This window comes from Phasianus colchicus, chromosome 24 (assembly GCF_987193195.1).
Source record: "Phasianus colchicus chromosome 24, bPhaCol1.hap1.1, whole genome shotgun sequence".
Taxonomy (NCBI): domain Eukaryota; kingdom Metazoa; phylum Chordata; class Aves; order Galliformes; family Phasianidae; genus Phasianus; species Phasianus colchicus.
The window spans coordinates 6,387,591-6,412,267 of NC_143459.1; the positions used below are offsets into that span (position 1 = coordinate 6,387,591).

At 54.0% G+C, this 24,677-nt stretch overlaps 1 protein-coding gene across 18 annotated transcripts in view; it reads left to right on the forward strand.

Moving 5' to 3' along the window:
* Window positions 1–24,677, forward strand: part of MACF1 (microtubule actin crosslinking factor 1) — a 114,346-nt gene that overhangs the window by 87,161 nt on the left and 2,508 nt on the right. For 8 of the 18 annotated variants that reach the window (XM_090123802.1, XM_090123806.1, XM_090123803.1 and 5 more), the window contains 38 exons: window positions 592–751; window positions 1,153–1,479; window positions 2,098–2,182; window positions 2,978–3,219; window positions 3,591–3,797; window positions 3,965–4,084; window positions 5,214–5,321; window positions 5,673–5,891; window positions 6,409–6,612; window positions 8,445–8,676; window positions 9,045–9,271; window positions 10,206–10,328; window positions 10,428–10,529; window positions 10,917–11,018; window positions 11,120–11,293; window positions 11,398–11,553; window positions 11,711–11,908; window positions 12,325–12,453; window positions 12,745–12,918; window positions 13,656–13,811; window positions 13,940–14,146; window positions 14,268–14,387; window positions 14,825–14,994; window positions 15,183–15,342; window positions 15,455–15,649; window positions 16,376–16,504; window positions 16,773–16,916; window positions 17,046–17,234; window positions 17,584–17,701; window positions 18,210–18,373; window positions 18,682–18,696; window positions 19,243–19,405; window positions 19,505–19,659; window positions 19,892–19,966; window positions 20,589–20,606; window positions 22,300–22,417; window positions 23,245–23,456; window positions 23,866–23,976. In XM_090123802.1, the coding sequence (XP_089979928.1) occupies window positions 592–751; window positions 1,153–1,479; window positions 2,098–2,182; window positions 2,978–3,219; window positions 3,591–3,797; window positions 3,965–4,084; window positions 5,214–5,321; window positions 5,673–5,891; window positions 6,409–6,612; window positions 8,445–8,676; window positions 9,045–9,271; window positions 10,206–10,328; window positions 10,428–10,529; window positions 10,917–11,018; window positions 11,120–11,293; window positions 11,398–11,553; window positions 11,711–11,908; window positions 12,325–12,453; window positions 12,745–12,918; window positions 13,656–13,811; window positions 13,940–14,146; window positions 14,268–14,387; window positions 14,825–14,994; window positions 15,183–15,342; window positions 15,455–15,649; window positions 16,376–16,504; window positions 16,773–16,916; window positions 17,046–17,234; window positions 17,584–17,701; window positions 18,210–18,373; window positions 18,682–18,696; window positions 19,243–19,405; window positions 19,505–19,659; window positions 19,892–19,966; window positions 20,589–20,606; window positions 22,300–22,417; window positions 23,245–23,456; window positions 23,866–23,976 (5,908 nt within the window). The remainder of the gene's footprint in view (window positions 1–591; window positions 752–1,152; window positions 1,480–2,097; window positions 2,183–2,977; window positions 3,220–3,590; window positions 3,798–3,964; window positions 4,085–5,213; window positions 5,322–5,672; window positions 5,892–6,408; window positions 6,613–8,444; window positions 8,677–9,044; window positions 9,272–10,205; window positions 10,329–10,427; window positions 10,530–10,916; window positions 11,019–11,119; window positions 11,294–11,397; window positions 11,554–11,710; window positions 11,909–12,324; window positions 12,454–12,744; window positions 12,919–13,655; window positions 13,812–13,939; window positions 14,147–14,267; window positions 14,388–14,824; window positions 14,995–15,182; window positions 15,343–15,454; window positions 15,650–16,375; window positions 16,505–16,772; window positions 16,917–17,045; window positions 17,235–17,583; window positions 17,702–18,209; window positions 18,374–18,681; window positions 18,697–19,242; window positions 19,406–19,504; window positions 19,660–19,891; window positions 19,967–20,588; window positions 20,607–22,299; window positions 22,418–23,244; window positions 23,457–23,865; window positions 23,977–24,677) is intronic. The other 10 variants (XM_090123807.1, XM_090123794.1, XM_090123808.1 and 7 more) reach the window with 8 other exon arrangements.

Here is a 24,677-nt window from a genome sequence, read left to right on the forward strand (position 1 = left end):
TGTTATTTTTATTCCTCTAATCTTTAATATTTAGCTTTAACAGCAACATCCTGTTGACACCTTTTTGCTGCCTGAGTCTGCAAGCTGCTGGCTGCTGCATCTGCCGATATGCCAGATTACACAGCCAGTGCTGAGGGCCAGATCTGACCTCCCCAGGTGTGAAATGGGCAGAGATGGAGATGGATTCACCCATTCACAATGGCAGTGTGGGAACACTGAGGGTTCGGCCACGAGATGGCTGTGTTGGAGGGTCTCAGAGGTTGGGATATTGACAGAAGTGGAATAAAATGAGCCTTTCTGCCACCTTCACCGGCGAATGAGCTGAACATTAAAAGAACAGCTGCAAAAAAAAAAAACAATTATTCTGCAGTTTCTCTGCACTGTTTTTGTGTTTGTGTAGCAGTTTGCCAGACAAGGTGTCTCACCCCACACCACTCGGAGCTGCTTCTGTTTTCTCTTTCTGAAGTATTTCCACTTTGGATCCTGATTCGATTGAACCCATTGCCACCTCCTGGTGCAGAGCCCTACTGGGGCTGTTCCCTGCTCCAAAGGGAAGCTGTTCCTCAGTGCTCTGTTGCATCCCAATTACAGGCAGAAGCAGCTGGAGGACATCCTGGTGCTGGCAAAGCAGTTCCATGAGACCACAGAGCCCGTGTCAGACTGGCTGTCGGTGACGGAGAAGAAGTTGGCCAACTCAGAGCCCATCGGCACGCAGACCACCAAGATCCAGCAGCAGATCAGCCGGCACAAGGTGGGGCTGGGGGGCACTGGGGGGGTTGGGGCTCTGTGGGTGTCTGTGCCGTGGTGAGGTGGGTGTTGGTGTGAACAAACCTTGGAGGTGGCTGGAGGAGCTCTGCAGGTGCTGCGCTGGTGGAGAAGGCTGCAGGCCCCAGCCATGTGAGCAGCGTTTAGTTGAAGCAGCGAGGCTTCTGCTCCTGGATAGAAGAGCCATCCTCGTTTTCCTGTTTCTGTTCAGCATTGTTTTTTAATACGCCTTGCCCATTCGCGGCTGGGTTTTGCATCACGTTCGTTCCTTCAGTTGCATCTGCCATTTCTGTTTCGCTTTTGTTTTATCTTTTCCTTTTTTGTTAAATCTCATCTTTTCCGCTCATTTTTGTTTTCTTTTGTCCGTTTTGTCGCCCCGGCTTTCAGGCTCTAGAGGAGGACATAGAGGGCCATGCGGCCGACGTGGCCCACGCGGTGCATGTGGGGCAGGGGCTGTCCGCCCTGAGCTGCGCCGCCGAGCAGCGGCTGCTGGCAGAGAAGTTGGACTCTCTGCAGGGCCGTTACGGGGAGGTCCGCGAGCGGTGCTGCCGGAAGGCGGCTCTGCTGGAGCAGGCCCTGTGTAACGCCCGGCTCTTTGGGGAGGAGGAGGTGGAAGTGCTCAACTGGCTGGCTGAGGTCGAGGACAAGCTCGGCTCGGTATCCGTAAAGGATTACAAACGGGACGTCCTGCAGAAGCAGCATGCTGACCAGCTGGTATTTTCCGTTTTTTTTCCTTCCATCTTTATGTTATTTATTTTGTTGCATTTATCCATCTTGTTTTGTTTTTTTCCATTTGTTTCTGGTCTGACTTTAATTTTGGCCAGCAGTGGAACAAGCTTTGAGTTTTCTAGGCTGGGAGAAGTGTAAAGAGATGACGTGTTACAATCAGTGATTGAAGCCCCAAAAAGGGGTTTCCCAGGGGAAGATTCAGATGTTTCAGTTGCTTTGTGAGCAATGTCTGAGCAAGCTTGGCCACTCTGTGCCTTTAGAAGGCTGGATGCTGCTTCCAAGAATGTGAATGTGAAAAGGCCGGTGGGTTTCCAGGCTGGGCTGGCCACCAAAGAAGCAGTCTGCTTCCACTTTGTGGGGGCCATGCAAAGCTCAAAGTTCTTCAGCTGTGCACACCCGAAGGTTTGTGGTGGTTTTAGCTCTGGTTCTGTTGAACCTTTGGTCCCAGAAATCCCAATAAGTTGCTCAGCAGGAGAACTGGGGTCAGAGCAGTTGCACCTTTCCTATGCTAGGTGAGAGCAGGCTGTGCTCTCCTTAGCATCACTGGCCGGGGGTGCAGGTGCCGCCTGCAGAGGGATAACTCCTGTTTGGCTTTCTGTCCAGGCTCTGAACGAGGAAATTGTGAACAGGAAGAAGAATGTGGACCAAGCCATCAGAAATGGGCAGGCTCTCCTGAAGCAAACCACAGGTAACGTGGGGCTGGAAACACCCAACCCTTCACGGTCCTCTTGGATCTTCCCACAGTAGCTGTTGTGCTTCCAGACCTGCATGCTGAGCCCCATGCGCTCCAGCTTAGCAAATCCCCAACACCACCCTGAGCTCTGAAAGCGGTGATTCCCACCCCTGCACTCAACACTGAGCAGCCCTGTATCACCAGGGAGGGTTTTCTCATTGCATCCAGCTGCTAAGTCGCATAGAAAGAGGTTAAAAATACACCAAGCCTTTTCCTAATATTGCTTTCCCATACTGAGCAGTTGTTGCTGTTGCCACGTGGGTGTGAGTTTGTGTTTATGAGTGGGAAGAGAGGTCGGGGCAATGCATTTCCTTCAGATGTGGTCTGCTCTGAGCAGATGTGCAGCCCTCTGTCCTTGTGGGAGCCCTGGAGCAGGAAGAGGAGTTACAAAGAATTTGGCTTGCAATTTCATGTCCCTTTGGAAATAGAGGTAGAGAGTGAATTGGACCTTTTTTCTTGGAACTGTGACATATTAGCTGAGGACTGAGACCTGGTGGCTTTTGGGCTTGTGGCAAAGCAAGGCTTCACAGCACATTTCCTTCCTATTCTAGGAAAGGGATGGCTGTTACTCTGGCTGGCAGAAAATGTCAGCTCTGAGAGCAGCTTCCTGGCTGTGAAAATAGGCTGTTAAGTTGCACAGGCGTGCAGAGAAGTGAGACTGAAAGCAGCTATTTAAAATGAGAGGACGGGGCAGCTGGCTGCTGTGGGCTCTCCGTCCATTATCACTTGTCCCCTATTGCTGTCCCTCAGGGGAGGAGGTGTTGCTCATCCAGGAGAAGCTGGATGGGATTAAGACCCGCTACTCGGACATCACCGCCGCCAGCTCCAAGGCGCTGCGCACACTGGAGCAGGCTCGCCAGCTGGCCACCAAGTTCCAGTCCACACACGAGGAACTCAATGCCTGGATGAGCAAAGTGGAGGATGAGCTGGCATCCAGCGGAGGACAGTCCCCAGCCAGCGAGCAGATACCCCAGTTCCAGCAGAGGCAGAAGGTGGGGTGCAGCAAAGCAGCATGCAGGAATGTGAGAGCCACATGGGAGGAGAGTCAGTAGGGTCTGCCAACTGCCTGGGGGAGGAATGTGGGATACATGGCCTGGCAGTGTGTTATGAGGGAATGGAGAAGGGGGACACTGCTCGCACATCTGGTGGAATCGTAGCATCACAGAACGGTTGGGTTGGAAGGGACCTGACAGCCCCCCTGCTGTGGGCTGGTTGCCCCCCACCAGCTCAGACTGCCCAGCTCCCCAGCCACGGCCTCAGGCACCTCCAGGGATGGGGAGGATCCCAGTCCCCAAACCTTGGGGGTGCTGGGCTGTGCCTGGTATCTGGCACCGCCGCCCTGAAGCCCGTGTTTGCCTCCCAGGAGCTGAAGAAGGAGGTGATGGAGCAGCGGCTCGTTCTGGACACGGTGAACGAGGTGAGCCGGGCGCTGCTGGAGCTCGTGCCGTGGCGAGCCCGTGAGGGGCTGGACAAGCTCGTCTCCGACACCAACGAGCGCTACAAGCTGGTCAGTGACACCGTCAAGCAGCGGGTGGAGGAGATCGATGCTGCCATTCAGAGGTCCCAGCAGGTGAGCTCAGGAGCGCCGCAGCCTGGGAAGTGTTTCTGGGCTTGTCGGTTTCTCCCCGTGCCCGTGATGGAAAGGGACAGCGCACCTCCACCCCGCTCTGCTCAGAGGGGGCAGCTCTGCTGTGCCCCACTCCGTGCCTGACTGCACCTCTCCTCCCCCCACACCAGTACGAGCAGGCGGCCGACGCGGAGCTGGCCTGGGTGGCTGAGACCAAGAGGAAGCTGATGGCGCTCGGAGCCATCCGGCTGGAGCAGGACCAGACCACGGCCCAGCTGCAGGTGCAGAAGGTACGGTGTGGTGTGGTGAGCTGGGCTGGGGGTGGCTCAGGGTGGCTCAGAGTGATTTGTCCCTGGAGAGGCTCCGTGCACCAAGAAAAACGCAGCGTTTGTCCTTCGTAAGTAGCAGGAAAAATGAAGGATGAGGATTTAGACAAATGAAGTGTTGGGTTTCTGAAGGAGAAATCCTTGAGGTGCTCCAGGTGCCAGATGAGCGCTCACACGCACTAAAACTGGGGACGTGCAGACGCCTGGCCATGCTGTGCCCCCCATGACAGGCAAGCTGTACCTGGCCCCTGCTCACAGAAATGCACCTACTGATTAACGAGGCTCCTTTCACCGGCTCTGTGCTCATTGTTCCTTTCAGTGGGGGACTCCTCTTTTCCCTCGCAGCAGCCAGACGTGGAACAAAGAGAAGCTTTTTTTTAATATCTTTGAGATGAGCTCATGCCTGAAAGAACATGCACTTTAACTAAATGGCTCTTTTCTTCCCTCGCCAGCCCCAGCAATCAGAGCAGCGTATGTGTTTATTGGATTCAGCGTGTTTAAAATAAAAAAAAACCCAAAACACAATGCATTGTTATAGTGGAGGGGGGCTGCAGCATTGAGCATTAAGCTCTGCTGAGCTCAGCCTGGCTTCCTGCTGCTTATGGGTGGCATTCAGTGTGTGGACCTGGGGAATGGCAGAGTTGTTGGTGGATGCACTTCTGGAGAGCGTCGTTTGGGGAGGTTGTGGTATCGGCTGCACTGATGGCAGAGCCTTTCCTCCGCAGTGTGCAGTGTGCACACACAGCCCTGCGTTCCCTGGGCTGCTGCCTGGCGTTTCTGTCTGTGTGAAATGGCTGCAGGCTTCCAGTGCAGTGGGGCAGTGACCCAGGTGTGGGAGCTGCTTGGTGTCTGACCCTGTGCTTAATTCTGACTGCCATTTTTTTGAAACAGAGAACTTAGAGTAGATGAGTAATAAGGAAGAAATGCAGGAATCTGCATTTCCAGCCAGAATTTCAGTGTGCCACAGGATGCTCGTGCTGAGCTTGGTGCAGTCTGCAGGGCTGGCTGTTGGCAGCCTGGCAGGGGCTGCTTGGGGGGGAGATGGGGCCCTGTTCTCGTCCCTTCCCTTCCTTCAGAGGTTTCCTTTCCGCAGGCTTTTTCCATCGACATTATTCGGCACAAAGACTCCATGGATGAGCTGTTCAGCCAACGCAATGAGATCTTTGGGACATGTGGGGAAGAGCAGAAAGCTGTTCTCCAGGTGAGCCCGGCTGGGGTTTGGTGCTGCGGGAGATGGGGCAGAGCAGCAGAGGCGAGCGCTCCGCTCTTGCACAGTCTGAAGTTGTTTAAAATTACTCCATTTTCAGAAATTCCCACCAGTGACACTTACTAGAGATCTCTTTATATTTATTACCCTCTTTTATTGTGGTGTTTTTATTGCAGTGTCTGGGGAGAGGGGATAGTGGGATTTCTTTACGCCACTTTAATTGGGATTACAGCTCTGTGCGCATGGAACGCGGCCACCGCGCGCCTCCACTCGTCCAGGCACAGCGGGCTGGCAGCTCCCACACCTCCCACAGCCATCACCGCCTCTCCTTCCCGTTCCTTTTAGGACAAAACAGAGTCCCTGGTGCAGCAGTACGAGGCGGTGAGCCAGCTCAACTCGGAGCGCTACGCTCGCCTGGAGCGCGCGCAGGTCCTGGTCAACCAGTTCTGGGAGACCTACGAGGAGCTGAGCCCCTGGATCGAGGAGACGCAGACCCTGATCTCCCAGCTGCCCCCTCCGGCCATCGACCATGAGCAGCTCAAGCAGCAGCAGGAGGACATGAGGGTAAGGCGATGGCAGAGCTGTGGCCACGGCCGGGTCAGCTCTGCTGGGTGACGTGGTGCTCACAGGGTCGGATATTTTTTGTCCTGTTCTTTCCTTTTTGGGGATCCTACAAGGGTGCCTTGGTCCTACCATGTGGAAATCACTCAATAAATTGGAAGGCTTCTCGCAATACAGAGGGAAGCCAGGGGAGCCTGGCTGCGTCTGAATCTCTTGCCTGGTGGTGGCAAGGAGGACAGCATTGTGCTTTTAGAGATGCAAAGAAAAGTTTGTCTCATTCCCTTTGGGGAACAGGGAGAGTCTGTGGCCCAAGCAGGCGCTGTGCTGGTGTGCATGATGGCCATGCTGGGCAGAGGCGAGCTCTGTGTGCTCATAGATGCTGGGTCAGGACGTCAGTGGTGTGCACAGGCTGCCAGATGCAATCCTTACTGTCTGAGTACCATGTGAAATAAATGCACGGCAGCTCTCAGTACATTTCTAAACATTTGTCTTCCCTCCCCCCTCGCTCCTTATTCCCTAGCAACTGAGAGAGTCTATTGCTGAACATAAGCCTCATATCGACAAGCTGCTGAAAATCGGACCACAGCTCAAGGATCTTAACCCTGAGGAAGGGGAGATGGTGCAGAAAAAGTACTCAGCAGCAGAGGCCATGTATGCCAAAATCAAGGAGGAGGTGTGTCAGCGGGCTCTTGCACTTGATGAAGCCGTCTCGCAGTCCACTCAGGTACGCTTCTGGGGCGCCGGGCAGCCACGTCCTGCAGCAGATCCTAAAGCCTCTGTAGGTTGCAGGAGAGGCAGACACCTTCAGGGTGGTTTCAGCCAACTGCTGGACAGTTCTGCTCTGCAGTGCCTGCAGGAGGAAGGGAGAAGGAGTTTGAATCTTGATGTGGTAAATAGTCATAAATGTTTACAGCCTCAATAACAATACTCATTCAGTAGGGCTGTTCTGGCATCTGCTGAAGGCTGGGAGGGCCCGGGAACCCTCTTTAAACAGCTTGGAGAGAGAAGTTTCGTTTCTGATAAGCACTGCTGTGTGTGAGCAGCACGGGGTCGTTTCTAGGGGATATTTGTGTGTCCCAGGGCCTGGGCACCCCTAGGGGACACAGTGGGTCGGTGGCTGCAGAGCAGAGGTAGGAGAGGAAGGGCAGAGATTGGAGATGCTGAAGTCCAGGGAAAGGTAAAGAGTGTCTGGCAGCCAGGTGTGGGGCCAAAGGTTCCAGTTAGCTGCGTTTCACCCCATGGCACTGCGGTGCTGTTGGTTTTTGTCACGTCTGGGTTTTTATTATTTTTATTCCTGTATTGTTTAGTCACTTCTCTTGGTTTGCATTGTATTAACTCCGAGTTTTTCCCCCCCACACACACTTCCCTCCCGTCTCATCTCACTCACATTGTGGAATGTGTTATCTGTGTGTGTTGCTGCCTGTTCCTGTCTTCCCCACATGGTCTCATTTCATTGTTGTGTTGACTGCGCCCCACCATTGCAGATTACGGAGGTAAGCGCCGTAGTGGTCGATGTTTGTTTACACTCCTTCCTTGGGCTGAAGCAATTCTGTTTTACACTCAGACTTTCATTTCTGGTTCACGCATAGCTCAGCTGACCTTGCTTAAGAATTAATTCCAAAAGGGGAAAAAAAATCCTGTTTCTGAGATGGCTTCAGTTGCACTGCCACTGGTTTCAGCTGCAGGCAGCTTCTGCTGGGAATGCTTTGTGCAAGCCAGAGGTTTTGCTTTTGGAGCAGGTGACAGTGATGCAGACAGCTTCCTGCTCCAGCTGAGCTTCCCTTTGCTCCTGCTTGTTGGCTAAGGCAGCGTGCTGTGATCAACTTTGCACCGAGAGCCCATCTCGTCTCTGCAGGTGCCACCTTTGGCCAAGGCAGCGCGGGTGTCCTGCAGAGGCAGCACTGGGGCTGGCAGTGGGGCACAGCAGAGCTGCCCGCCATCTGTCCTGCAGAGGTGATTTGGGGTCTTTAAGGCCAAAGTTGAGTTTTCTTTAAAAAAATGAAACTTGCAAACCCTGCTAGACCCTCTTCCTTGGCTTTCTGGTGTTGCTTTTGGTGAAGCCCCAGTTCCACGGTGCTCCTCGCTGTGCGCATGCAGCTCTCCACCACCTCCCTGACCGTGCCAGGGTGGTTTTCTTGTGAGCGTTGCACCAAGCAGAGGTTTCCTCCAGCACCAAACACAGAAGGCACTTCTCCATCGGTGTCTCTGTGCAGATCCTGAAACAAATGGGATTTGTTTTGGGTGTCACGCTGCCCATCTGCCAGGAGTGGGACAGCAGTCAAACTGTGAGCAGTATGGGGTTGAACGCCTGTGCCAGCTCTGGGAGCTTGTTTGGCTGAGGTGTGGTTTGACTTTGGGCTGGCGCAGCCCGGGGCTGTTTGCAACAAACAGAGCCCATGCAGGCACAAACAGGAGGCTGCAGGTATCGCTGGTGCTGGCAACACTTGTCCTCTGCTGGAGGCTGCTGGGTGCAGCGCTGGGGGCTGTTGTGCAGGCGGGGGGGATGCGGTGCTGCTCCTCCCGTCTCACTGCCCTGATGGATTTGCTCCTCTCCAGTTCCACGACAAGATCGAGCCGATGCTGGAGACGCTGGACGCCCTCTCCTCCCGCCTGCGTGTGCCGCCCCTCATTCCTGCCGAGGTCGATAAGATCCGGGAGTGCATCAGCGAGAACAAAAACGCCACGGTGGAGCTGGAGAAGCTGCAGCCTTCCTTTGAGGCTCTGAAGCGGCGCGGGGAGGAGCTGGTCGGCAGGTCGCAGGGCGCGGACAAGGACCTGGCAGCAAAAGGTATTCGGGGCGGACGTAGGGAGAGGGCTTTGCTGGGTGGTGGCAACTGCCCGGCTCTGCTGTGTCCCACCTGGAGCCAACAGGGGGACCTCAGCCAGAGGGGAAAGAGGCACTTGTGGCTAACCAGCCCGTCACTGTGAGCTGTTCTCTTGTGGCAACCTTTCGTGGCCCCTTTGAAATGATTTGTTGGTGTCGATTCACCTCTGAATGGAAGGAAGGAGCATCTCCAGCACAAAAAGACCTCTTAACACCATTGGTGCTCATTGACACCAATGCAAGTTAGCAACTTGCTTTTTGGCTGTAAAAAGGAGTGCTTTTGTGGCAAGGCAGTCTTCTTCTCCACTGAATGTTTTCTTTCCTGCTCTCAGTAATCCAGGATAAGTTGGATCAGATGGTCTTCTTCTGGGAAGACATCAAAGCTCGGGCAGAAGAACGTGAGATGAAGTTCCTCGATGTCCTGGAGCTTGCAGAGAAGTTCTGGTATGACATGGCAGCCCTCCTGACTACCATCAAAGACACGCAGGACATCGTCCATGACCTGGAGAGCCCAGGGATTGACCCATCCATCATCAAGCAGCAGGTGGAAGCAGCAGAGGTGAGGAGTGTGGGACTGTACCCCTCTCTGGAGCTTGTCTGCACCCATTCTGTAAGCTCGATTAGGGTAGATCTTAAATGACGTGGCTGCAAAACACTGTTGTAGGCAGCCAGATTATGGAGTGTTATTGTCATTGTAATTTGGAACTTCAGGGGAAAAACAGATCTTATTTTGCATTTCCCTCTCCACCTCCGCCGCCCCTGTTCCAGACAAGGAAATGATCCTTAAATCACTTCTTTTGCTGCTGTTTTGGGAAGCTTATCAAGCATGTGGTCAGAGTTGTGCCCACTTGTTTGAGAGATGTGCAGGTTTGCACAGTTCTACTCCCAGCCTGCGCAGAAGGCATTTGAGTGCTGCCTGGCGTGGGAACGATGAATTGAGATTTTGGTTAGACTGGAGATAGGTGTGAAGCTGGATGTGCTTGAATTTCTTTGTGGTTTTTTCAGGTAAATGGAGAAATCCATTTCAGGTGTTTGCTTGTTGGACCTCCTGGGTCCAGCATGTTACTTCGTGTGTCACTCTTTGCTAAGTCTGTCCTTTCTATTTCTGTTTTATAACCATTCTGACTTTGGTTTGCATCTTTTGAGTCTCCAAAATGAATGCTGTATTGACAAAACACTCCTGTAAACATCCTCAGTGGGACTGTTCAGACACATATCTAGCTAAATACAGAATTCCTTGGTTTAGCTCCTTCAAACCATGCAGACAGCATTGCCACCATACCTGGAGGTGGGAGCAGGGCAGGCTGTGGCAGTGCTGCTGAGCAGGGCACCCATCTGCTTGCTTTGTGTCACAGTGTCAGGTCTGGCTTTGGGCTGTTGGCCAGGATGCAGGATGAGTCCAAGAAAGGACTCTTCCTCCCATTCACAGGCAATTTTTGGAAAAGCATTTAATAATAATAAACATTTTCCTTCCATCATGATGTTGTGTGCAGACTATTAAGGAGGAAACGGATGGCTTGCATGAAGAGCTGGAGTTCATCCGACTTCTTGGAACTGATTTAATTTTTGCCTGTGGTGAAACTGAGAAACCAGAAGTGAAAAAGAGCATTGACGAGGTAGGAAAAGCAGCAGCCTCTTATTCTCATAAAATGAGGGAGGAGCGATCAGAGCTCGCATGGAAGAGCCTAACCAATTTTGTGGGCAATCTTCTGCAGATGAACAATGCATGGGAAAATCTAAACAAAACTTGGAAGGAGAGGCTTGAGAAGCTTGAAGAGGCCATGCAGGCGGCTGTGCAATACCAGGATACTCTTCAAGTAAGAGACAGGGCTGTTCGTGGGCAGTGGGCAGACCTTGGGAGCAGCACTGTGAATCCTCTCCTTGAAGCTGTACTGGGATATGTGTTAATGCAAGGCAGGAAAGTGTCTCCTGTGTGAATGTTTGCAGCCTCTGTTAGACCCTGAGCTACAACCACTCCAAGCAGGGGCAGATGTTTGACTGCATCTGTTTTCCTAAGTCTGTCTGTGCTTCTGTGCAGCATGGCAGGATGGGGCTGGCTGCCATCACGGCCCTGTGGGAGCAGGGAGGTGGAAGGCAGGAGGGTGTGCTGGAGGCAGCATCTCTGACCCAGAGAAAAAGCTGGGTGCTTGCACTGTGACAGAGGGACCCTTCCCCTTTTCTAATGGTGTCTGCCCTCATTTCAGGCCATGTTTGACTGGCTGGATAATGCTGTAATTAAGCTGTGCAACATGTCTCCTGTGGGCACCGACCTCAACACGGTTAAGGAGCAAATGAATGAGATGAAGGTACATGGGTGGAGCCACATGGTTCTCCAATGCTTAGCATCGCAGAGCTCTCACTCCAGTGATTCATTTTGTTCTGGTTTTTGTCCTGCTTGTTTTGGCAGGAGTTTAAAATGGAAGTTTACCAGCAGCAGATTGAGATGGAAAAGCTTAATCACCAAGGTGAATTGATGCTAAAAAAAGCTACAGATGAGACAGACAGAGACATCATAAAGGAGCCACTGACAGAGCTGAAACATCTCTGGGAGAATTTGGGTGAGAAGATTGCTCACAGACAGGTACGGGGAGGCCTGGGTTCGTGCCAGTGCAGGGTTGAAGTTCACTTGGATGCTCCCACTCCTTCCTGACTTAAACGTTCCTTCTCCTCCCTGCCATTGCTCAGCACAAGCTCGAAGCTGCTCTCCTGGCCCTCGGTCAGTTCCAGCACGCGCTGGCAGAGCTGATGGCCTGGCTGACCCACACCGAGGAGCTGCTCGATGCGCAGAAGCCTATCAACGGAGACCCAAAAGTCATCGAGGTTGAACTTGCAAAGCACCACGTGAGTGCTCCCACTGCGTGCCATGTGTTTGATCCGTTCCTGTCCTGGGGTTTTCTCCCTTATGAAGGGTTTGAGTTGGTTCAAGTTCATGAAAGCACGCTGGAGTTAGGCAGACGTTTTGGAGAGGCGTCCAACACTTTTCCAACATGTCTGTTAGGTGCTGAAGAATGATGTCCTGGCCCACCAAGCGACTGTGGAGACGGTGAACAGAGCAGGCAATGAGCTCCTGGAATCGAGCGCAGGGGACGACGCCAGCAGCCTTCGGAACCGCCTGGAGGGGCTGAACTCGTGCTGGGAGGCAGTGCTGCAGAAGACAGAGGAGAGGGAGCAGCAGCTGCAGTCCACTCTGCAGCAGGTGGGGGCACGGCAGGCTGAGGGAGGGGGCTGGGGCTGGGGCTGGGGCTGCTGGGCTCTGTAACTCAGTCTGCAGTGTTTGTTATCCTAAAGTGAAAATTCAGTTCTTTCTTGCACGAAGATGAGGCTTAGTGGTGGAAGCACAGAGCTTTTGCAGATGGACTTTTTGCCCTCTCAGGCTCGAGGTGTGCTCACTTCAAAGCAGGACATTTTTTTGTTTGTGGTACCAATTGTGTCTTGTTTATTTACCAGAACAACTATGTGGTCATGGGGTACTGTGTACATCCCTTCCTACCATGCTGTTAAATCCAGCTCTGCCTCTTTATCTGGTTCTGAAGCAAACGCAGTGCCAGCCCTGGCGCATGATCAATGGGGGCTGATGTCATCTGATCGTGGCCGATTGTATTTCCCGAACAGGCCCAGGGTTTCCATGGTGAGATTGAAGACTTCCTCCTGTGGCTAACGAGAATGGAGAGCCAATTGTCTGCATCGAAACCCACAGGAGGGCTGCCAGAAACTGCCCGGGAACAGCTCAATGCCCACATGGTAATTTCCTGGGGGGAGATTTTTAATACTTCAATTCAGCAAGCTCCTATCTGTCAGACGAGCATCAAAATTCTCATTTGTGAGTTTGATGGGAAGGGAGATGAATGCTTCTCTGGTGTTCTTACAGATAGATTTTCCCTTGATGCAGGGGAGAAGCATCACAACACATTAACCACCATCCCGTGCCCAAAGAGATGCATTGCTGTCACTTTGCTGCCTGCCCCGACCCTCGTTTTCTTACCACCTTGAGCTGCTGCACCCCCTTTACCTGATGCTCTGCCTGTATTGCAGGAGCTGTATGGGCAGCTGAAAGCACAGGAGGACGTGTACAGCCAGCTGCTGGCCAAGGGGCGGCTGATGCTGCTGAACCGCGACGACTCGGGCTCAGGCTCCAAGACGGAGCAGAGCGTCGCGCTGCTGGAGCAGAAGTGGTGTCTGGTCAGCACCAAGATGGAGGAGAGAAAGGTACCGTTGGCAGAGGGACGCCGTGCCCCACGAGCAGGAGCTGCTCCCTGCTGCTCTGCTCTCCCAGGAGGGGCCGGGGAGGAGGGTTGTTATCTTAAATAACCTCTCTTGGGTGCCCAGATTGAATTTGTCATCCAAATGGTGCAGTCTGAGAGGCAAGCCGTTCATTTTTCTGGATAGTACTGAAATGCGGTTAAATCACAGAGAAAATGAGAGTAAAATTGCATGTGGATTATTTAGAGGAGGGGAGGGAAGAACCTCCTGCAGCTCTGAAAGGCACTCTGTCCTCAGAGCTGCCTCCATTCTGGCGTTTTGGCCGGCGATGAGATAAAACAAGGGATGTGGTGGCCTCAGCCCAGAATACATTTGTGGTGCTGCAGCTGTTGCCATCAAAATGTCACCCACCTCCCATTTATTGAGAGCTCTTCCCATGGTGATCCCTTTCTCGGGAAGCTGAGGGCGATGCAGCTGCTCATGTGTCGATAATGGAGTTGTCTCCCCTTTCACGTGTGATTCTCACCCGTGAATTTTGAAAGAAACCAATTCTGAAGCGGCAGCTTTCATTGAAAGCTCCTCGTCTTGGTAAACAAGTTGTGTCCCCAGCCGGGCCGACAAGGTTCCCATTGGAGGCGCGTTGCAGGAGGGACACAAAGCCTACCCTTGTCTGTGAAACCACAGATCGTGAGCTGTTGCCCTCAGTGTTGTTTTTTTATCCCCCTTCCCTCCCCTCTGTGCAGGCAAAGCTGGAGGAGGCTCTCGCCCTGGCCACGGACTTCCAGAACTCCCTCCAGGACTTCATCAACTGGCTGACACTGGCTGAGCAGAGCCTGAACATCGTGCCTCCGCCCAGCCTCATCCTCAATGCCGTGCTGGCCCAGATTGATGAACACAAGGTGCGGGCACCGTGGGCCCCCAGTGGGTGCTGGGTTGCACGGCACCTGGACCCTTGCCACGTGCAGTGGGTGCTAGCTGGCCTGCCCAGATCCCCTTACAGATAGGAGGATGGCTTTGCTATTTGCAGGTGTTTGCCAATGAAGTGAACGCTCATCGGGATCGCATCATTGAGCTGGACCAAATGGGGAACCAGCTGAAGTTCCTCAGTCAAAAGCAGGATGTGGTGCTGATCAAGAACCTGCTGGTGAGCGTCCAGTCCCGCTGGGAGAAGGTGGTGCAGCGCTCGGTGGAGCGGGGCCGGGCTCTGGATGACGCCAGGAAGCGAGCCAAGCAGGTGAGAAATGGGCAGAGTGTGACAGAGCTGGGGTGCAGCCAGCCCTGGGGGTCCTGAGATCAGAACGGGGTTGGGGACAGCTTCAGTGCTAAGATTCAAACTTGATTTTGTTTGCTTGCAGTTCCACGAAGCTTGGAAGAAACTGATTGATTGGCTGGAGGATGCAGAGAATCACCTGGACTCTGAGTTGGAAATTTCCAACGATCCTGACAAAATCAAGCTCCAGCTCTCCAAACACAAGGTAGAGATTTGCTGAAGCAAGACTGGTGCTTAGCATTGGGTGGAAGGCAATTCATAGAATTGTTAGCATTGGAAAAGATCTCAGATCACCAAGTCCAACCGCAGCCCACCCCCACTGTGCCCACTGACCACGTCCCTCAGTGCCACATCTCTAGGGGCAGTGACTCCACCCACTCCCTGGTCACCCTGTGCCAACACATCACTGCTCTTTCAGAGAAATTTTTCCTAATATCCAACCTGAGGCTTCCATGTCACAACTTGAGGACAACAGAGAGGCAGCAGGGCAGCACCTCCTCTGCTGTTAGAACAGGGGAGGGGCACATCCATGCTGATTACTGCAGTGGCAAATGTGCAGCTGGGGATCCACATGAGGGCTGTGTATCTTCTTTGTGAGATCTGGTTTTCTGAAGCTGTTTTGTTTTCTCTCTTTGTCCTCAGGAGTTCCAGAAGACGCTGGGTGGGAAGCAGCCTGTCTACGACACCACTATCAGGACGGGCAGAGCCCTCAAGGAAAAAGCTTTGCTTCCAGACGACACTCAAAAGCTGGACAACTTACTGGGAGAAGTCCGGGATAAATGGGACACAGTGTGTGGCAAATCTGTGGAAAGGTAAATCCAACCCCAGTGTGCTGCATTGTCAAGGACTGCTGTCACAGCAGAGAGCAGAGGAGGGGAGGTTGAACCCTACAGCTCATGGTGATTCCATATGGTCGTTGGAGGCTGGAGGAGTTCACTGGGCCGTGGTGACAGAAGATGGGTTTGTTCTTGGGAGTCCACGGGGTCCATCTGTTTTCCAGGCAGCACAAGCTGGAAGAAGCCCTCCTGTTCTCTGGGCAGTTCATGGATGCGCTGCAGGCCTTGGTGGACTGGCTTTACAAGGTGGAGCCTCAGCTGGCCGAAGATCAGCCCGTCCATGGCGACCTGGACCTGGTCATGAACCTGATGGACGCTCACAAGGTAAGGATCTGCCCATCCTCTTGGGGGTGGGAGCTCTGCTCCCAAGGGTCTCATCCCCCATCACACAGCACCCTGGGACTGACCGTTTGGCTTTTGCCCTCTCTCCCTCCAGGTCTTCCAGAAGGAGCTGGGGAAGCGCACTGGGACGGTGCAGGTGCTGAAGCGCTCTGGCCGGGAGCTGATTGAGAACAGCCGGGATGACACCACGTGGGTGAAAGTACAGCTGCAGGAGCTGAGCAACCGCTGGGACACAGTGTGCAAGCTGTCTGTGTCCAAACAAAGCCGCCTGGAGCAGGCCTTGAAGCAGGTGAGCAAAAGGCTGCAGCTGGAAACGGGCTTGGAGAGCTTTATCTGTGCTGCAGGGCTCTGCCCCGGGGTTTGACACAAACCTTCCCTTGGATAAGGCTGTTTGCACCCTGTGCCCAGACAGAGGGCTTCTGGCTGAGCAGGACAGCACAGCCCTGCAGCTGTTACCAGTGGGAACTGCAAAGCAGCATCAGTTATTCACTTACCTTTTTTGCCCTAAGAAAAACCATTAAGAAGGGCCTGTTTGAAAAGGAAGGATGAAAAGATTTCGCTGATGTGCACTGCAGGAAGGTGGGAATGGGCTAGTGATCAGAGACTGCTCTCTGTGTTTGCTAAAGTCCAGGGCAAAAAAAGAGACCTCAATTTTTGCTTTTTTTTTTTTTTTAAAAAAAAAAAAAGGTCAAAAGGCTCTTAGGTAGATTTTTTGTCAAGCAGGCAATTTACTGAATAAACTACCCAGGTGCCAAATTGGCCAGCACTCAGGTAGCTGTGCTGTTAGTGAAAAACACCGAGTTCTGCAGCACTGCTGCTGCCAAGGACAGGGCCAGGAGAAGCAGGACCTGCTGGTTCAGGCCAGAGCTCCCAGAGCTGCAGGGCCCTTGTGCTGGTGCTGGGTAAGCGCAGGCCAACAGAGATAGATCCTTCTTCTCCCTTTCTTCTTTCAAGTCCCCCCCGCTCCCAGCCTCATCCCAAGGAGGGGGCTGACCCTCTGCTTCTGTGTCCACAGGCGGAGGAGTTCCGGACTGCTGTGCACATGCTGCTGGAGTGGCTCTCAGAGGCTGAGCAGTCCCTGCGCTTTCGGGGAGCACTTCCTGATGATGCTGAATCCCTGCAGTCCCTCATTGATGTGCACAAGGTGATGGGGAGCTCCAGAGGCGCAGGTGTCGAGGCTGCGGGGCAGCACTTGGCCTTCTCTTTTTTAGAGCAACCCAAGCAAAATTTGTGGGCAAAAATGCTGCAAAATAATCTATTTGGGCATTAAGTTCCTGCATTTTGAGGGGTGAGGGGAAGTTAAATTGTTCTTATGCAGCAGTCATAGCTGGGTGTAGGGTAGAAGCTGGACCTGGGTGCCCCCTGCCATGTGCTACCCCTTCACACCCAGCCCATGTGTTCCCCGCTTCCAGGAATTCATGAAGAAAGTGGAGGAGAAAAGGGTGGATGTGAATGCGGCAGTGGGAATGGGAGAGGTCATTCTGTCTGCCTGCCACCCTGACTGCATCACCACCATCAAGCACTGGATCACCATCATCCGCGCCAGGTTTGAGGAGGTGAGTCTCTTGAGGCTGCACTCGTGTCCTCTCCTGAGCTCCTGCCCAGCCCCAGAGCGTGCCCACAGTGTTGATTTTCCTCTCCATTTGTTCCCATGCGGGGCTGATGCATCTCTGCATCTCCAACAGGTCCTCACGTGGGCCAGGCAGCACCAGCAGAGGTTGGAGGCTGCACTCTCAGAGCTGGTGGCGAATGCAGAGCTTCTGGAGGAGCTCCTGGCCTGGATCCAGTGGGCTGAGACCACCTTGATCCAGAGGGATCAGGAGCAGACACCGCAGAACATCGATCAGGTCAAAGCCCTCATCACTGAGCACCAGGTGAGCCCAGTGCTGGAGCAAAAGTGCTTTCATGCACCGCAGGCAAACACTTGTGAGGGCGAGATGGGTTTCATTCCCAGTGTGCCATGGGGGAGTCATTGGCTTCTCCTTACAGCCCAATTAAAGTAGCACCTCACCCATCCCAGGCTGTCACTTGGGAGCCACGCATTGTGGGTGGGCTGAGCTTTTGCAGAGCTGTGCCATAGCTGGACTGCAAATCCCCACTGCTCCGGGCACCCGTGTCCTCCATGGGCCGGGCACGTCCCAGTGAGAACCCAAAGCCCCAGTGGCTGGAGGTGAAAATGTCTCAAAACTGCTAAGGTTCTTTCTCCCTTGTGTGTTCTGACAGTCCTTCATGGAGGAGATGACAAGGAAACAGCCAGACGTGGACCGGGTCACCAAGACCTACAAGAGGAAAGCGACTGAACCGCCCCATGGAGCCCTCATTGACAAGTCCCGCAGCAACAGTACGTGCTGTGGTGGAGGAAGTGGGATACATAGGGAACTCGTTAGCTCTGATTATCAGTTAACGAGGCATCCTGCACTGACTGCCATCAGGAAGGCAGCTGAAGCTTTCACAGAGAGAAATCCAGGTGGTCACCTCCGAAATGCCGCTGCTGGGGCATGCAGAGCCCATGCAGAGCATTCCTCTGAGCAGTGCTGGGAAGCTCGTGCTGTCACTTCTCCTTGGTTTCTTTCTGCATCAATTCTGTGATTTGTTGTTGCTTTTGCACACCAGTTTTTGAAGCCAGGGTCCACCATGAATCCCCCAGCAGAGATTGGGCTGCAGAGCTGTGGGGCCGTGGCTGCAGCACACAGTTCTGCTCGGCAGCAGCTGGGAGGGCTGGGGATGGCTTTCTGCTCAAAATACGCAGCTCGTTTCCTTGCTGCTCCGTCCTCAATGCTCAGACAGATTCAGCCCATCAACACCACCTCAGACGGTGCATTTACTCTCTCTACTGTTTTCTTCCCCAGGAAAATCCTTGACCCAGGCCGCCCCTCCCACCATGCCCATCATTTCCCAGTCGGAAACCAAGAACCCCCGCATCAACCAGCTCTCAGCCCGCTGGCAGCAGGTCTGGCTGCTGGCCCTGGAGCGCCAGCGGAAGCTCAATGATGCCCTGGACCGACTGGAGGAGGTAACGGGTGCTGCATGGGGCATTTGGTGCCACCTCCTGAGCTGCCCGGGTCCTGGGGGCTGTCCCTGCTGCTTTCCCCACAATGCCAAAAGGAAACAAGCTCTTCTAAAGCATTATGGCTTAAAACTGCCTTCTTTAATTAACTGCGCACTAATGAACTGCTTTGTGCCCCTGCAGTTATTATCTGTAGAGGTAATGACGGCCAGCCCTGCTTTATTCCTAGTAATCAGCTTAACTAATTAGTGCTACTGTATATATCTTTTCCAATCATCTAATATAATTTTTGTTTTTATTTACGCTTAACAAAGCAGCTATGCCCAGAAGTGAGTGTTTTTGTTTTTTGTTGCTTTTTCTGTAGGTCAGTTCAGTTTCTGCGTATCGATGTTTTATTTTCTTTGTTGCTTTTAACTCGAGGAATGTTTTTAAAAAAATAGAAGAAAAAAGTGCTCAAAATCATCGTGTCACCTTGCTGTGAGCTCCTGCAGCCAGAGGGGTCCTTGGGGGGGGGGGGGGGGGTTAGGAGGAGGGCAAGAGGTTTTTTGTGCTGCAGGGCTGAGGGCTGCACCCCAGCTGGGAGAGAGCACAGCGCGGTGCTGCCCAGGGGAAGGGAGAGGGCAGGGGGGTGAGGGCGGAGGTGGCAGCGAGCAGCCCCGTGTCCCAGCAGTGTGTGTGCGTCTGTGTGCGCGTAGTTAGCGCTGCCCATGGGGATGCTGCGTCCCGTGTCCATGGTGACGTGTGGCTGTCCCTGCGCTGTGTGTCCTTCTGTGCTGGGAGGTCCTGCGCAGCCCCCCTGGGGCTGATGCGGAGGGGCAGGGGGGGCTCCTGTGGCTCCTTCGGGGTTTCCTCACTGACTGTCGATTTCCTTCCAGCTGAAGGAGTTTGCAAACTTCGACTTCGATGTCTGGCGGAAGAAATACATGCGCTGGATGAACCACAAGAAGTCCCGTGTGATGGACTTCTTCCGGCGCATCGACAAGGACCAGGACGGGAAGATCACCAGGCAGGAGTTCATCGATGGCATCCTGGCCTCCAGTAAGTCTGTGCCCGAAACGAGCTGAGGAGCGGCCGCCCGGCCATGAGGGCAGGCTGCGCACAGCCCTGTGCCTGGCTGCTCATTGCTCCTCCTTCCAGAATTCCCCACCACGAAGCTGGAGATGACGGCTGTAGCCGATATCTTTGACCGTGACGGTGACGGTTACATCGATTACTACGAGTTTGTGGCTGCCCTCCATCCCAACAAGGACGCGTACCGCCCGACCACAGACGCGGACAAAATCGAGGATGAGGTGAAGCACTGGGATGGTTTGGGGTGGATCAGGATGGGCTGGCAAGGGAAAGGGAGACAAAGAGGAGGAAAGAAAGGACCGTGCTGGTGTTGAGCCAAAGTAATGCATCCATGCATCGCAGATGTTTTTGGAACTGTCAGCCACTTAGGTCTGTGTTTTATCCAAAAAAAAAGAAGCTAGTAGAGGGGAGGCACCAAAATCCCAGTTTCTTACCTTGTTTTCTCTGGTGCAGGTCACCAGGCAAGTGGCTCAGTGCAAGTGTGCCAAGAGGTTCCAAGTGGAGCAGATCGGCGAGAACAAATACCGGGTAAGGCAGAGCGGACCACATCCCCCAGCACTCCCTGCAGGGAGGGGACCCCAACGGGCAGCCCCAGGGACCCCGGGTGAGGAGGGGCCTCGTGCCCTGGGACCAAACGCCCTGGGGAGGCAGCGCTGGCCCGGCACTCCCCAGGCCCAGGGTGTGCCCATGCAGGAGAGCACAACAGTGGCAGTGTTCTGGGGTGGGCGGCTGCTCAAGTGCAGCATTCACTGCTGCCCGCAGCTGCCCTTGAAGTTTTCCTCGTGGATGAGTGTACCTTACGCCTGTGTTTTTCTTAGCTCGTTCCTGAAGAAGGAGAATAATTTCCTTACAGGATCTCTTTGTAACAGACTCCTGTGTTTATGTTTCAAATTATTCACCGAGGTGAAGCTCGGCAGTGAGCTGGCAGCCAGCTGCCCGGTTTCCTGCGCTGTGCTCGGGGCTCACAGCTCACCGCTGCCTCAGAGCCCCATAGCAGAACCCCATTCCTAACTCCCTGCAGTTAACAGTTGTGGTGATGATTGCACTGTTAATCCCATAAAATGTTTTTCTTGTTTTTCTTTCCCCTCCTCCCGCTCTCGACTTCCCTCACGCTCCCCAACCCTTTTCACTCCACTTCTCTCCTCCGTAGTTCTTCCTCGGCAACCAGGTACAGTTTGCCTTGCAATGCTCTCACCTCTTGTTAGTGGTTGTAGCTCGTGTGTCCGTGGTGCTTTGTCCTTTGGGAGGTTGCAATCTGTAGAGTGCTGCTTGGAGAGACTGTCCCACCGCCGCACAGAGCCTGGTACAGAGGAGCGCCGCCCAAAACAAACTGGGCAGAAAGAGGGGAAAAGGTCAATGAGGAAAATCAGGAATTCACTGAAAGGGGGAGATTTCTGTCTCCTCGCTCCTTCCTCAGTGCCCTGGGGATGTTAGTGGGCTGGGGGGCAAATTCGTGGGGTGATACATGAGGGCTGTACCAGGCTCTGCGCTCGGGTCACCATCACCATGGAATGGAAATGGCTGTGTCCACATGTTTAATCCCATAGGTAATGATAACTAAACCTCATCCTGCTGCACCCGCTGAGTAACTCCTGGTGGGAGCAGGGCTTGTAGGAGCCCGCTGTCAGTGCATCCCTCTGTGGGGAGTGAGAGCAGAGTGAGGTCGGTGTGCCGGTTCACATCCAGCTCCTGTCAGTGGGACAGAGCAGCACAAAGCACTGCCTTGTGCCCAATGGCCCTCACAGAAGGTCACGTCCTCTACGGAGTGATGGTGCCCTACCAAAAACATGCCCCAAAGCCTGGAGTTCCAAATTGGATGGGTGGCTTTGTGTTAGACAGTGACTATAGAAACTTTCTCAGTGATTACTGAAAAATGATCTGAACGTGACAGCGGAAATGAGAACTCGCCCATCCCTGCCCTTCTCTGCAGGTTTTGGGGACCCCAAACTGGGGAGACCCCACTCCATCCCCCGGGGGAAGGCTGGGGGGCTGCTCCCTCCTGTCCCTCCACCTGCAGCACTCGATTTTCACTTTATCTCTTCTTTATTGTTGCATTCCTACCCATCCAAGGGAAAATCCTCCTATTTTTTTTTTCCCTTTTTTTCACTCATTCTGAAGATGGTTCCCCTTTCCAAGAGTGCTTCCCCCGCCCCTTGGAGCGGTGCTTTGTGGAACGGGCAGAGCAGTGCAGGACGCAGCCTGGGCTCGGGGCCGGGGCTTCTGGCTGGGGGGCACTGATTGAGAAATGGAAGGCGTTTCAAATCACTAATGAACATCGCAATCACTAATCACCATTTCTGCGGGATTCCTGCCCGGATTCCCATCACTGCGCTCACTGAAATCCTGGCGGTGCGGTGGCAGTGGGGCTTTTTCTGCTGCTGGGGCCAAGGCTGAGGCTCTGGGTGTCCCTGCCTTCAGACTGGAGAGGTTTCTTACACGGTGGTGGCACAGCGCTGCTTTGCTGGTTCACTGACCTGCCCTGCCCTCTCTATTCCAAGTGGGCTGCACCAGCAGCATCAGTGCATTGACAACCTGTTTCCTTCAGAACCAAAAAGAAAACCCGCGATTCTGGCTGTGAAAAGTCATCTAAGGGCCAAATTCCAAACACTCATTTGCTTCTTTAAAACTAAAGGATTTTGATAGCTGCATCATCTTAATAGCAGGCAGCTGAAAAATTCCTGCAAATTGGTGCTGGTGTGCATTTGAGAAGAGCGTGTCTGGAGAACCGCTCAGTGTTCAGTGGACCGGTTTGTGTGCCTGGAAGCACAGATGGTTTCTGGCAACCTGGCTCTGGTGCAGCCCGCAGTGGGAGGGAGCCTGCGGTGCGTCCTGTGGTTGATCCCCATTTCTCTGCTCTGCAGTTCGGCGATTCCCAGCAGCTGCGGCTGGTCCGGATCCTGCGCAGCACCGTCATGGTCCGCGTCGGCGGAGGCTGGATGGCCCTGGATGAGTTCTTGGTGAAGAATGACCCCTGCAGAGGTAAGCAATCCCAGGTTGAGCAGTGGCTGCCTTCCCTCCCTGTGACAGCGGTGTGGGGACTCAGTGTCCGGGGGGACCAGGTGCTCTGGGCAGCAGGTCTGGGTTATCCACAGTACGGGAAGAAATGGGTCCAAAGCAAATGACTGAACTTAAAATTGCGAGATTTGGCAATCCTAGGGCAGAGCTCAGCATTTGGCCAAGTTCCTAACGGGGAAGTGCTGACACCAAAGTTATTTCCACCCACTGGACGTCTCAGCATCCTTCTGTTCTACATCTGCTCCTTTGGCTTTCTGGTCCATGCGTTGACTCAGTGCATGGCCTCACACTGGAGCTGCCCTGCACTGGGAGCCCACCAACCTCCCTGTAGGGCTGCCCCTCGCTCAGAGGGAGACCCTCCAACTCTTGGCGACATTTGGATGGAAATGTTGATGTTGGCCTTTATCTTCCCCCTCTCACCTGACCCCAAAATTGGTGAAGAGCTGCCCAGAGCCAAGAGCAGAACCACAGCCTTTCAAAGCTATTCTTAAGCCACTTTGAACAGCCACTGTTGTAACATGCCATGTTTAAAGGGCATTCCGACGTGATTTCCCCAAGAAACCAGAGAACAGCAATGCAGGCAGTTTGGATTTATGGACCTCAGGCAGCTTTTAAGCAGATGAATTTTCAAAGAGATAATCCATGGCACGAGGTGGGTGGGCAGGAGAGCCGCAGCAGCATTGAGGCCATCCGCTCGCCCGCTGGGGACGTGGCAAGGATGACATCTCCTGATCGTCGGGCACAGTGCCGCCTCGATGCAGCCCTCAGCTCTCCTCTCCGTGTCCCTCCAGCACGAGGACGGACCAACCTCGAGCTTCGGGAGAAGTTCATCCTGCCGGAGGGCGCCTCGCAGGGCATGACGCCGTTCCGCTCGCGGGGCCGAAGGTCCAAGCCGTCCTCCCGGGCGGCCTCCCCAACGCGCTCCAGCTCCAGCGCCAGCCAGAGCAACCACAGCTGCGCCTCGATGCCGTCGTCTCCCGCAACCCCAGCCAGCGGAGCCAAGGTAGGGCTGGGGGGAGGACCTTCTTTGGCAGCCCGTTCCCGTGAGACAGATGCTGCAGCGTGAGGAGGAGGAAGGTTGTGGGGAGGGGTGCGTGGGGCAGCCTGCAGGGCAGCCCACAGGTGGGACGGCGTCCATCCGCAGCGGTGCCGCACCCTCTGTCCCTCAGCCGCCGCAGTGGGGCTGTGCCACGGCCTGGAGAGAAGGGCCCGCCCACTGCTCCCACCTCATTTGGCATGTTTTATTCCATCACCCATTTGTTGGATTTTTTCATTATTATTATTTATTTCCTGTTTGGTTCTCGTTTCATTTTAGTGCTCTTCTCCTCTCGTTCCAGTTTACTTTTCTGTTCCATCTTTTTTTTTTCACTCACTCCCACCTCTCCCCCCTCTCTGGGTTTTCCATTCCACAGACTCCTCATCACTTCTCTCGATGTTATGACAAACCCTGGTTGATAAACAGTAAAGCGGGCACCCCGCTGCGGGGATCTGATTACCCCGACCTCCAGCTCCCCAGCTCTGAGGTAGGGTCCTCTCCCGCAGCCCCAGGACCCGTTGTTGCAGGCGGAGCTCCCGCGTCCATCTGCCTCACGCTTCCCTCTGGTAGCAGCGCTTGCTAGCACTGCTGGCTCGAGGGCTGGTAGCGTTTTTCATGGGTTTCTGACTCGGACCAAACCAAGCACCAGCCTCGGGATAATGCTCACAGCACGCGTTTCTCTGATTGCAAACCGAAAGATTGAGCGTTTACTGTGTGCTCTTAAAAAAGAAAAGAATCTTTCAGAGCTTTTGAGCATCCCGAAGAGGTGGTGATTGGCATTCAGACAGCCGAGTTAAGACGTGAAAATCAGCTACAGCGCATGCACGGGAACCACTTTGCCTCCGACGTCACGATGCACACAGTGGGGTGTCTGCGATGCGCTCCGGGGAGGGCGGCCTCGGTCCATCGGATGCAGCTCCTCCCTGGGGCTTCACTGCGTGGATGAGGAGTGTGGGGGTAGAGGGCGATTTGCCGAGGGGAGCAACATAACTTGATGGGGCCTGGAAGTGCTCTCGAGCAGATCAGGCGGTCTTTGAGATCAGCAGAAGGTCGGGAGCACTTTGTGCGTTGCCGTGCGTTGCCTGCTTGCTGCTGAGCTTGTTTCTGATCAAGGGTGAGAATCGAGATCTCTGCAGTGGGAACAGTACCTTCACAATCACATGATAACGGATCTGAATTCCTGCTGGG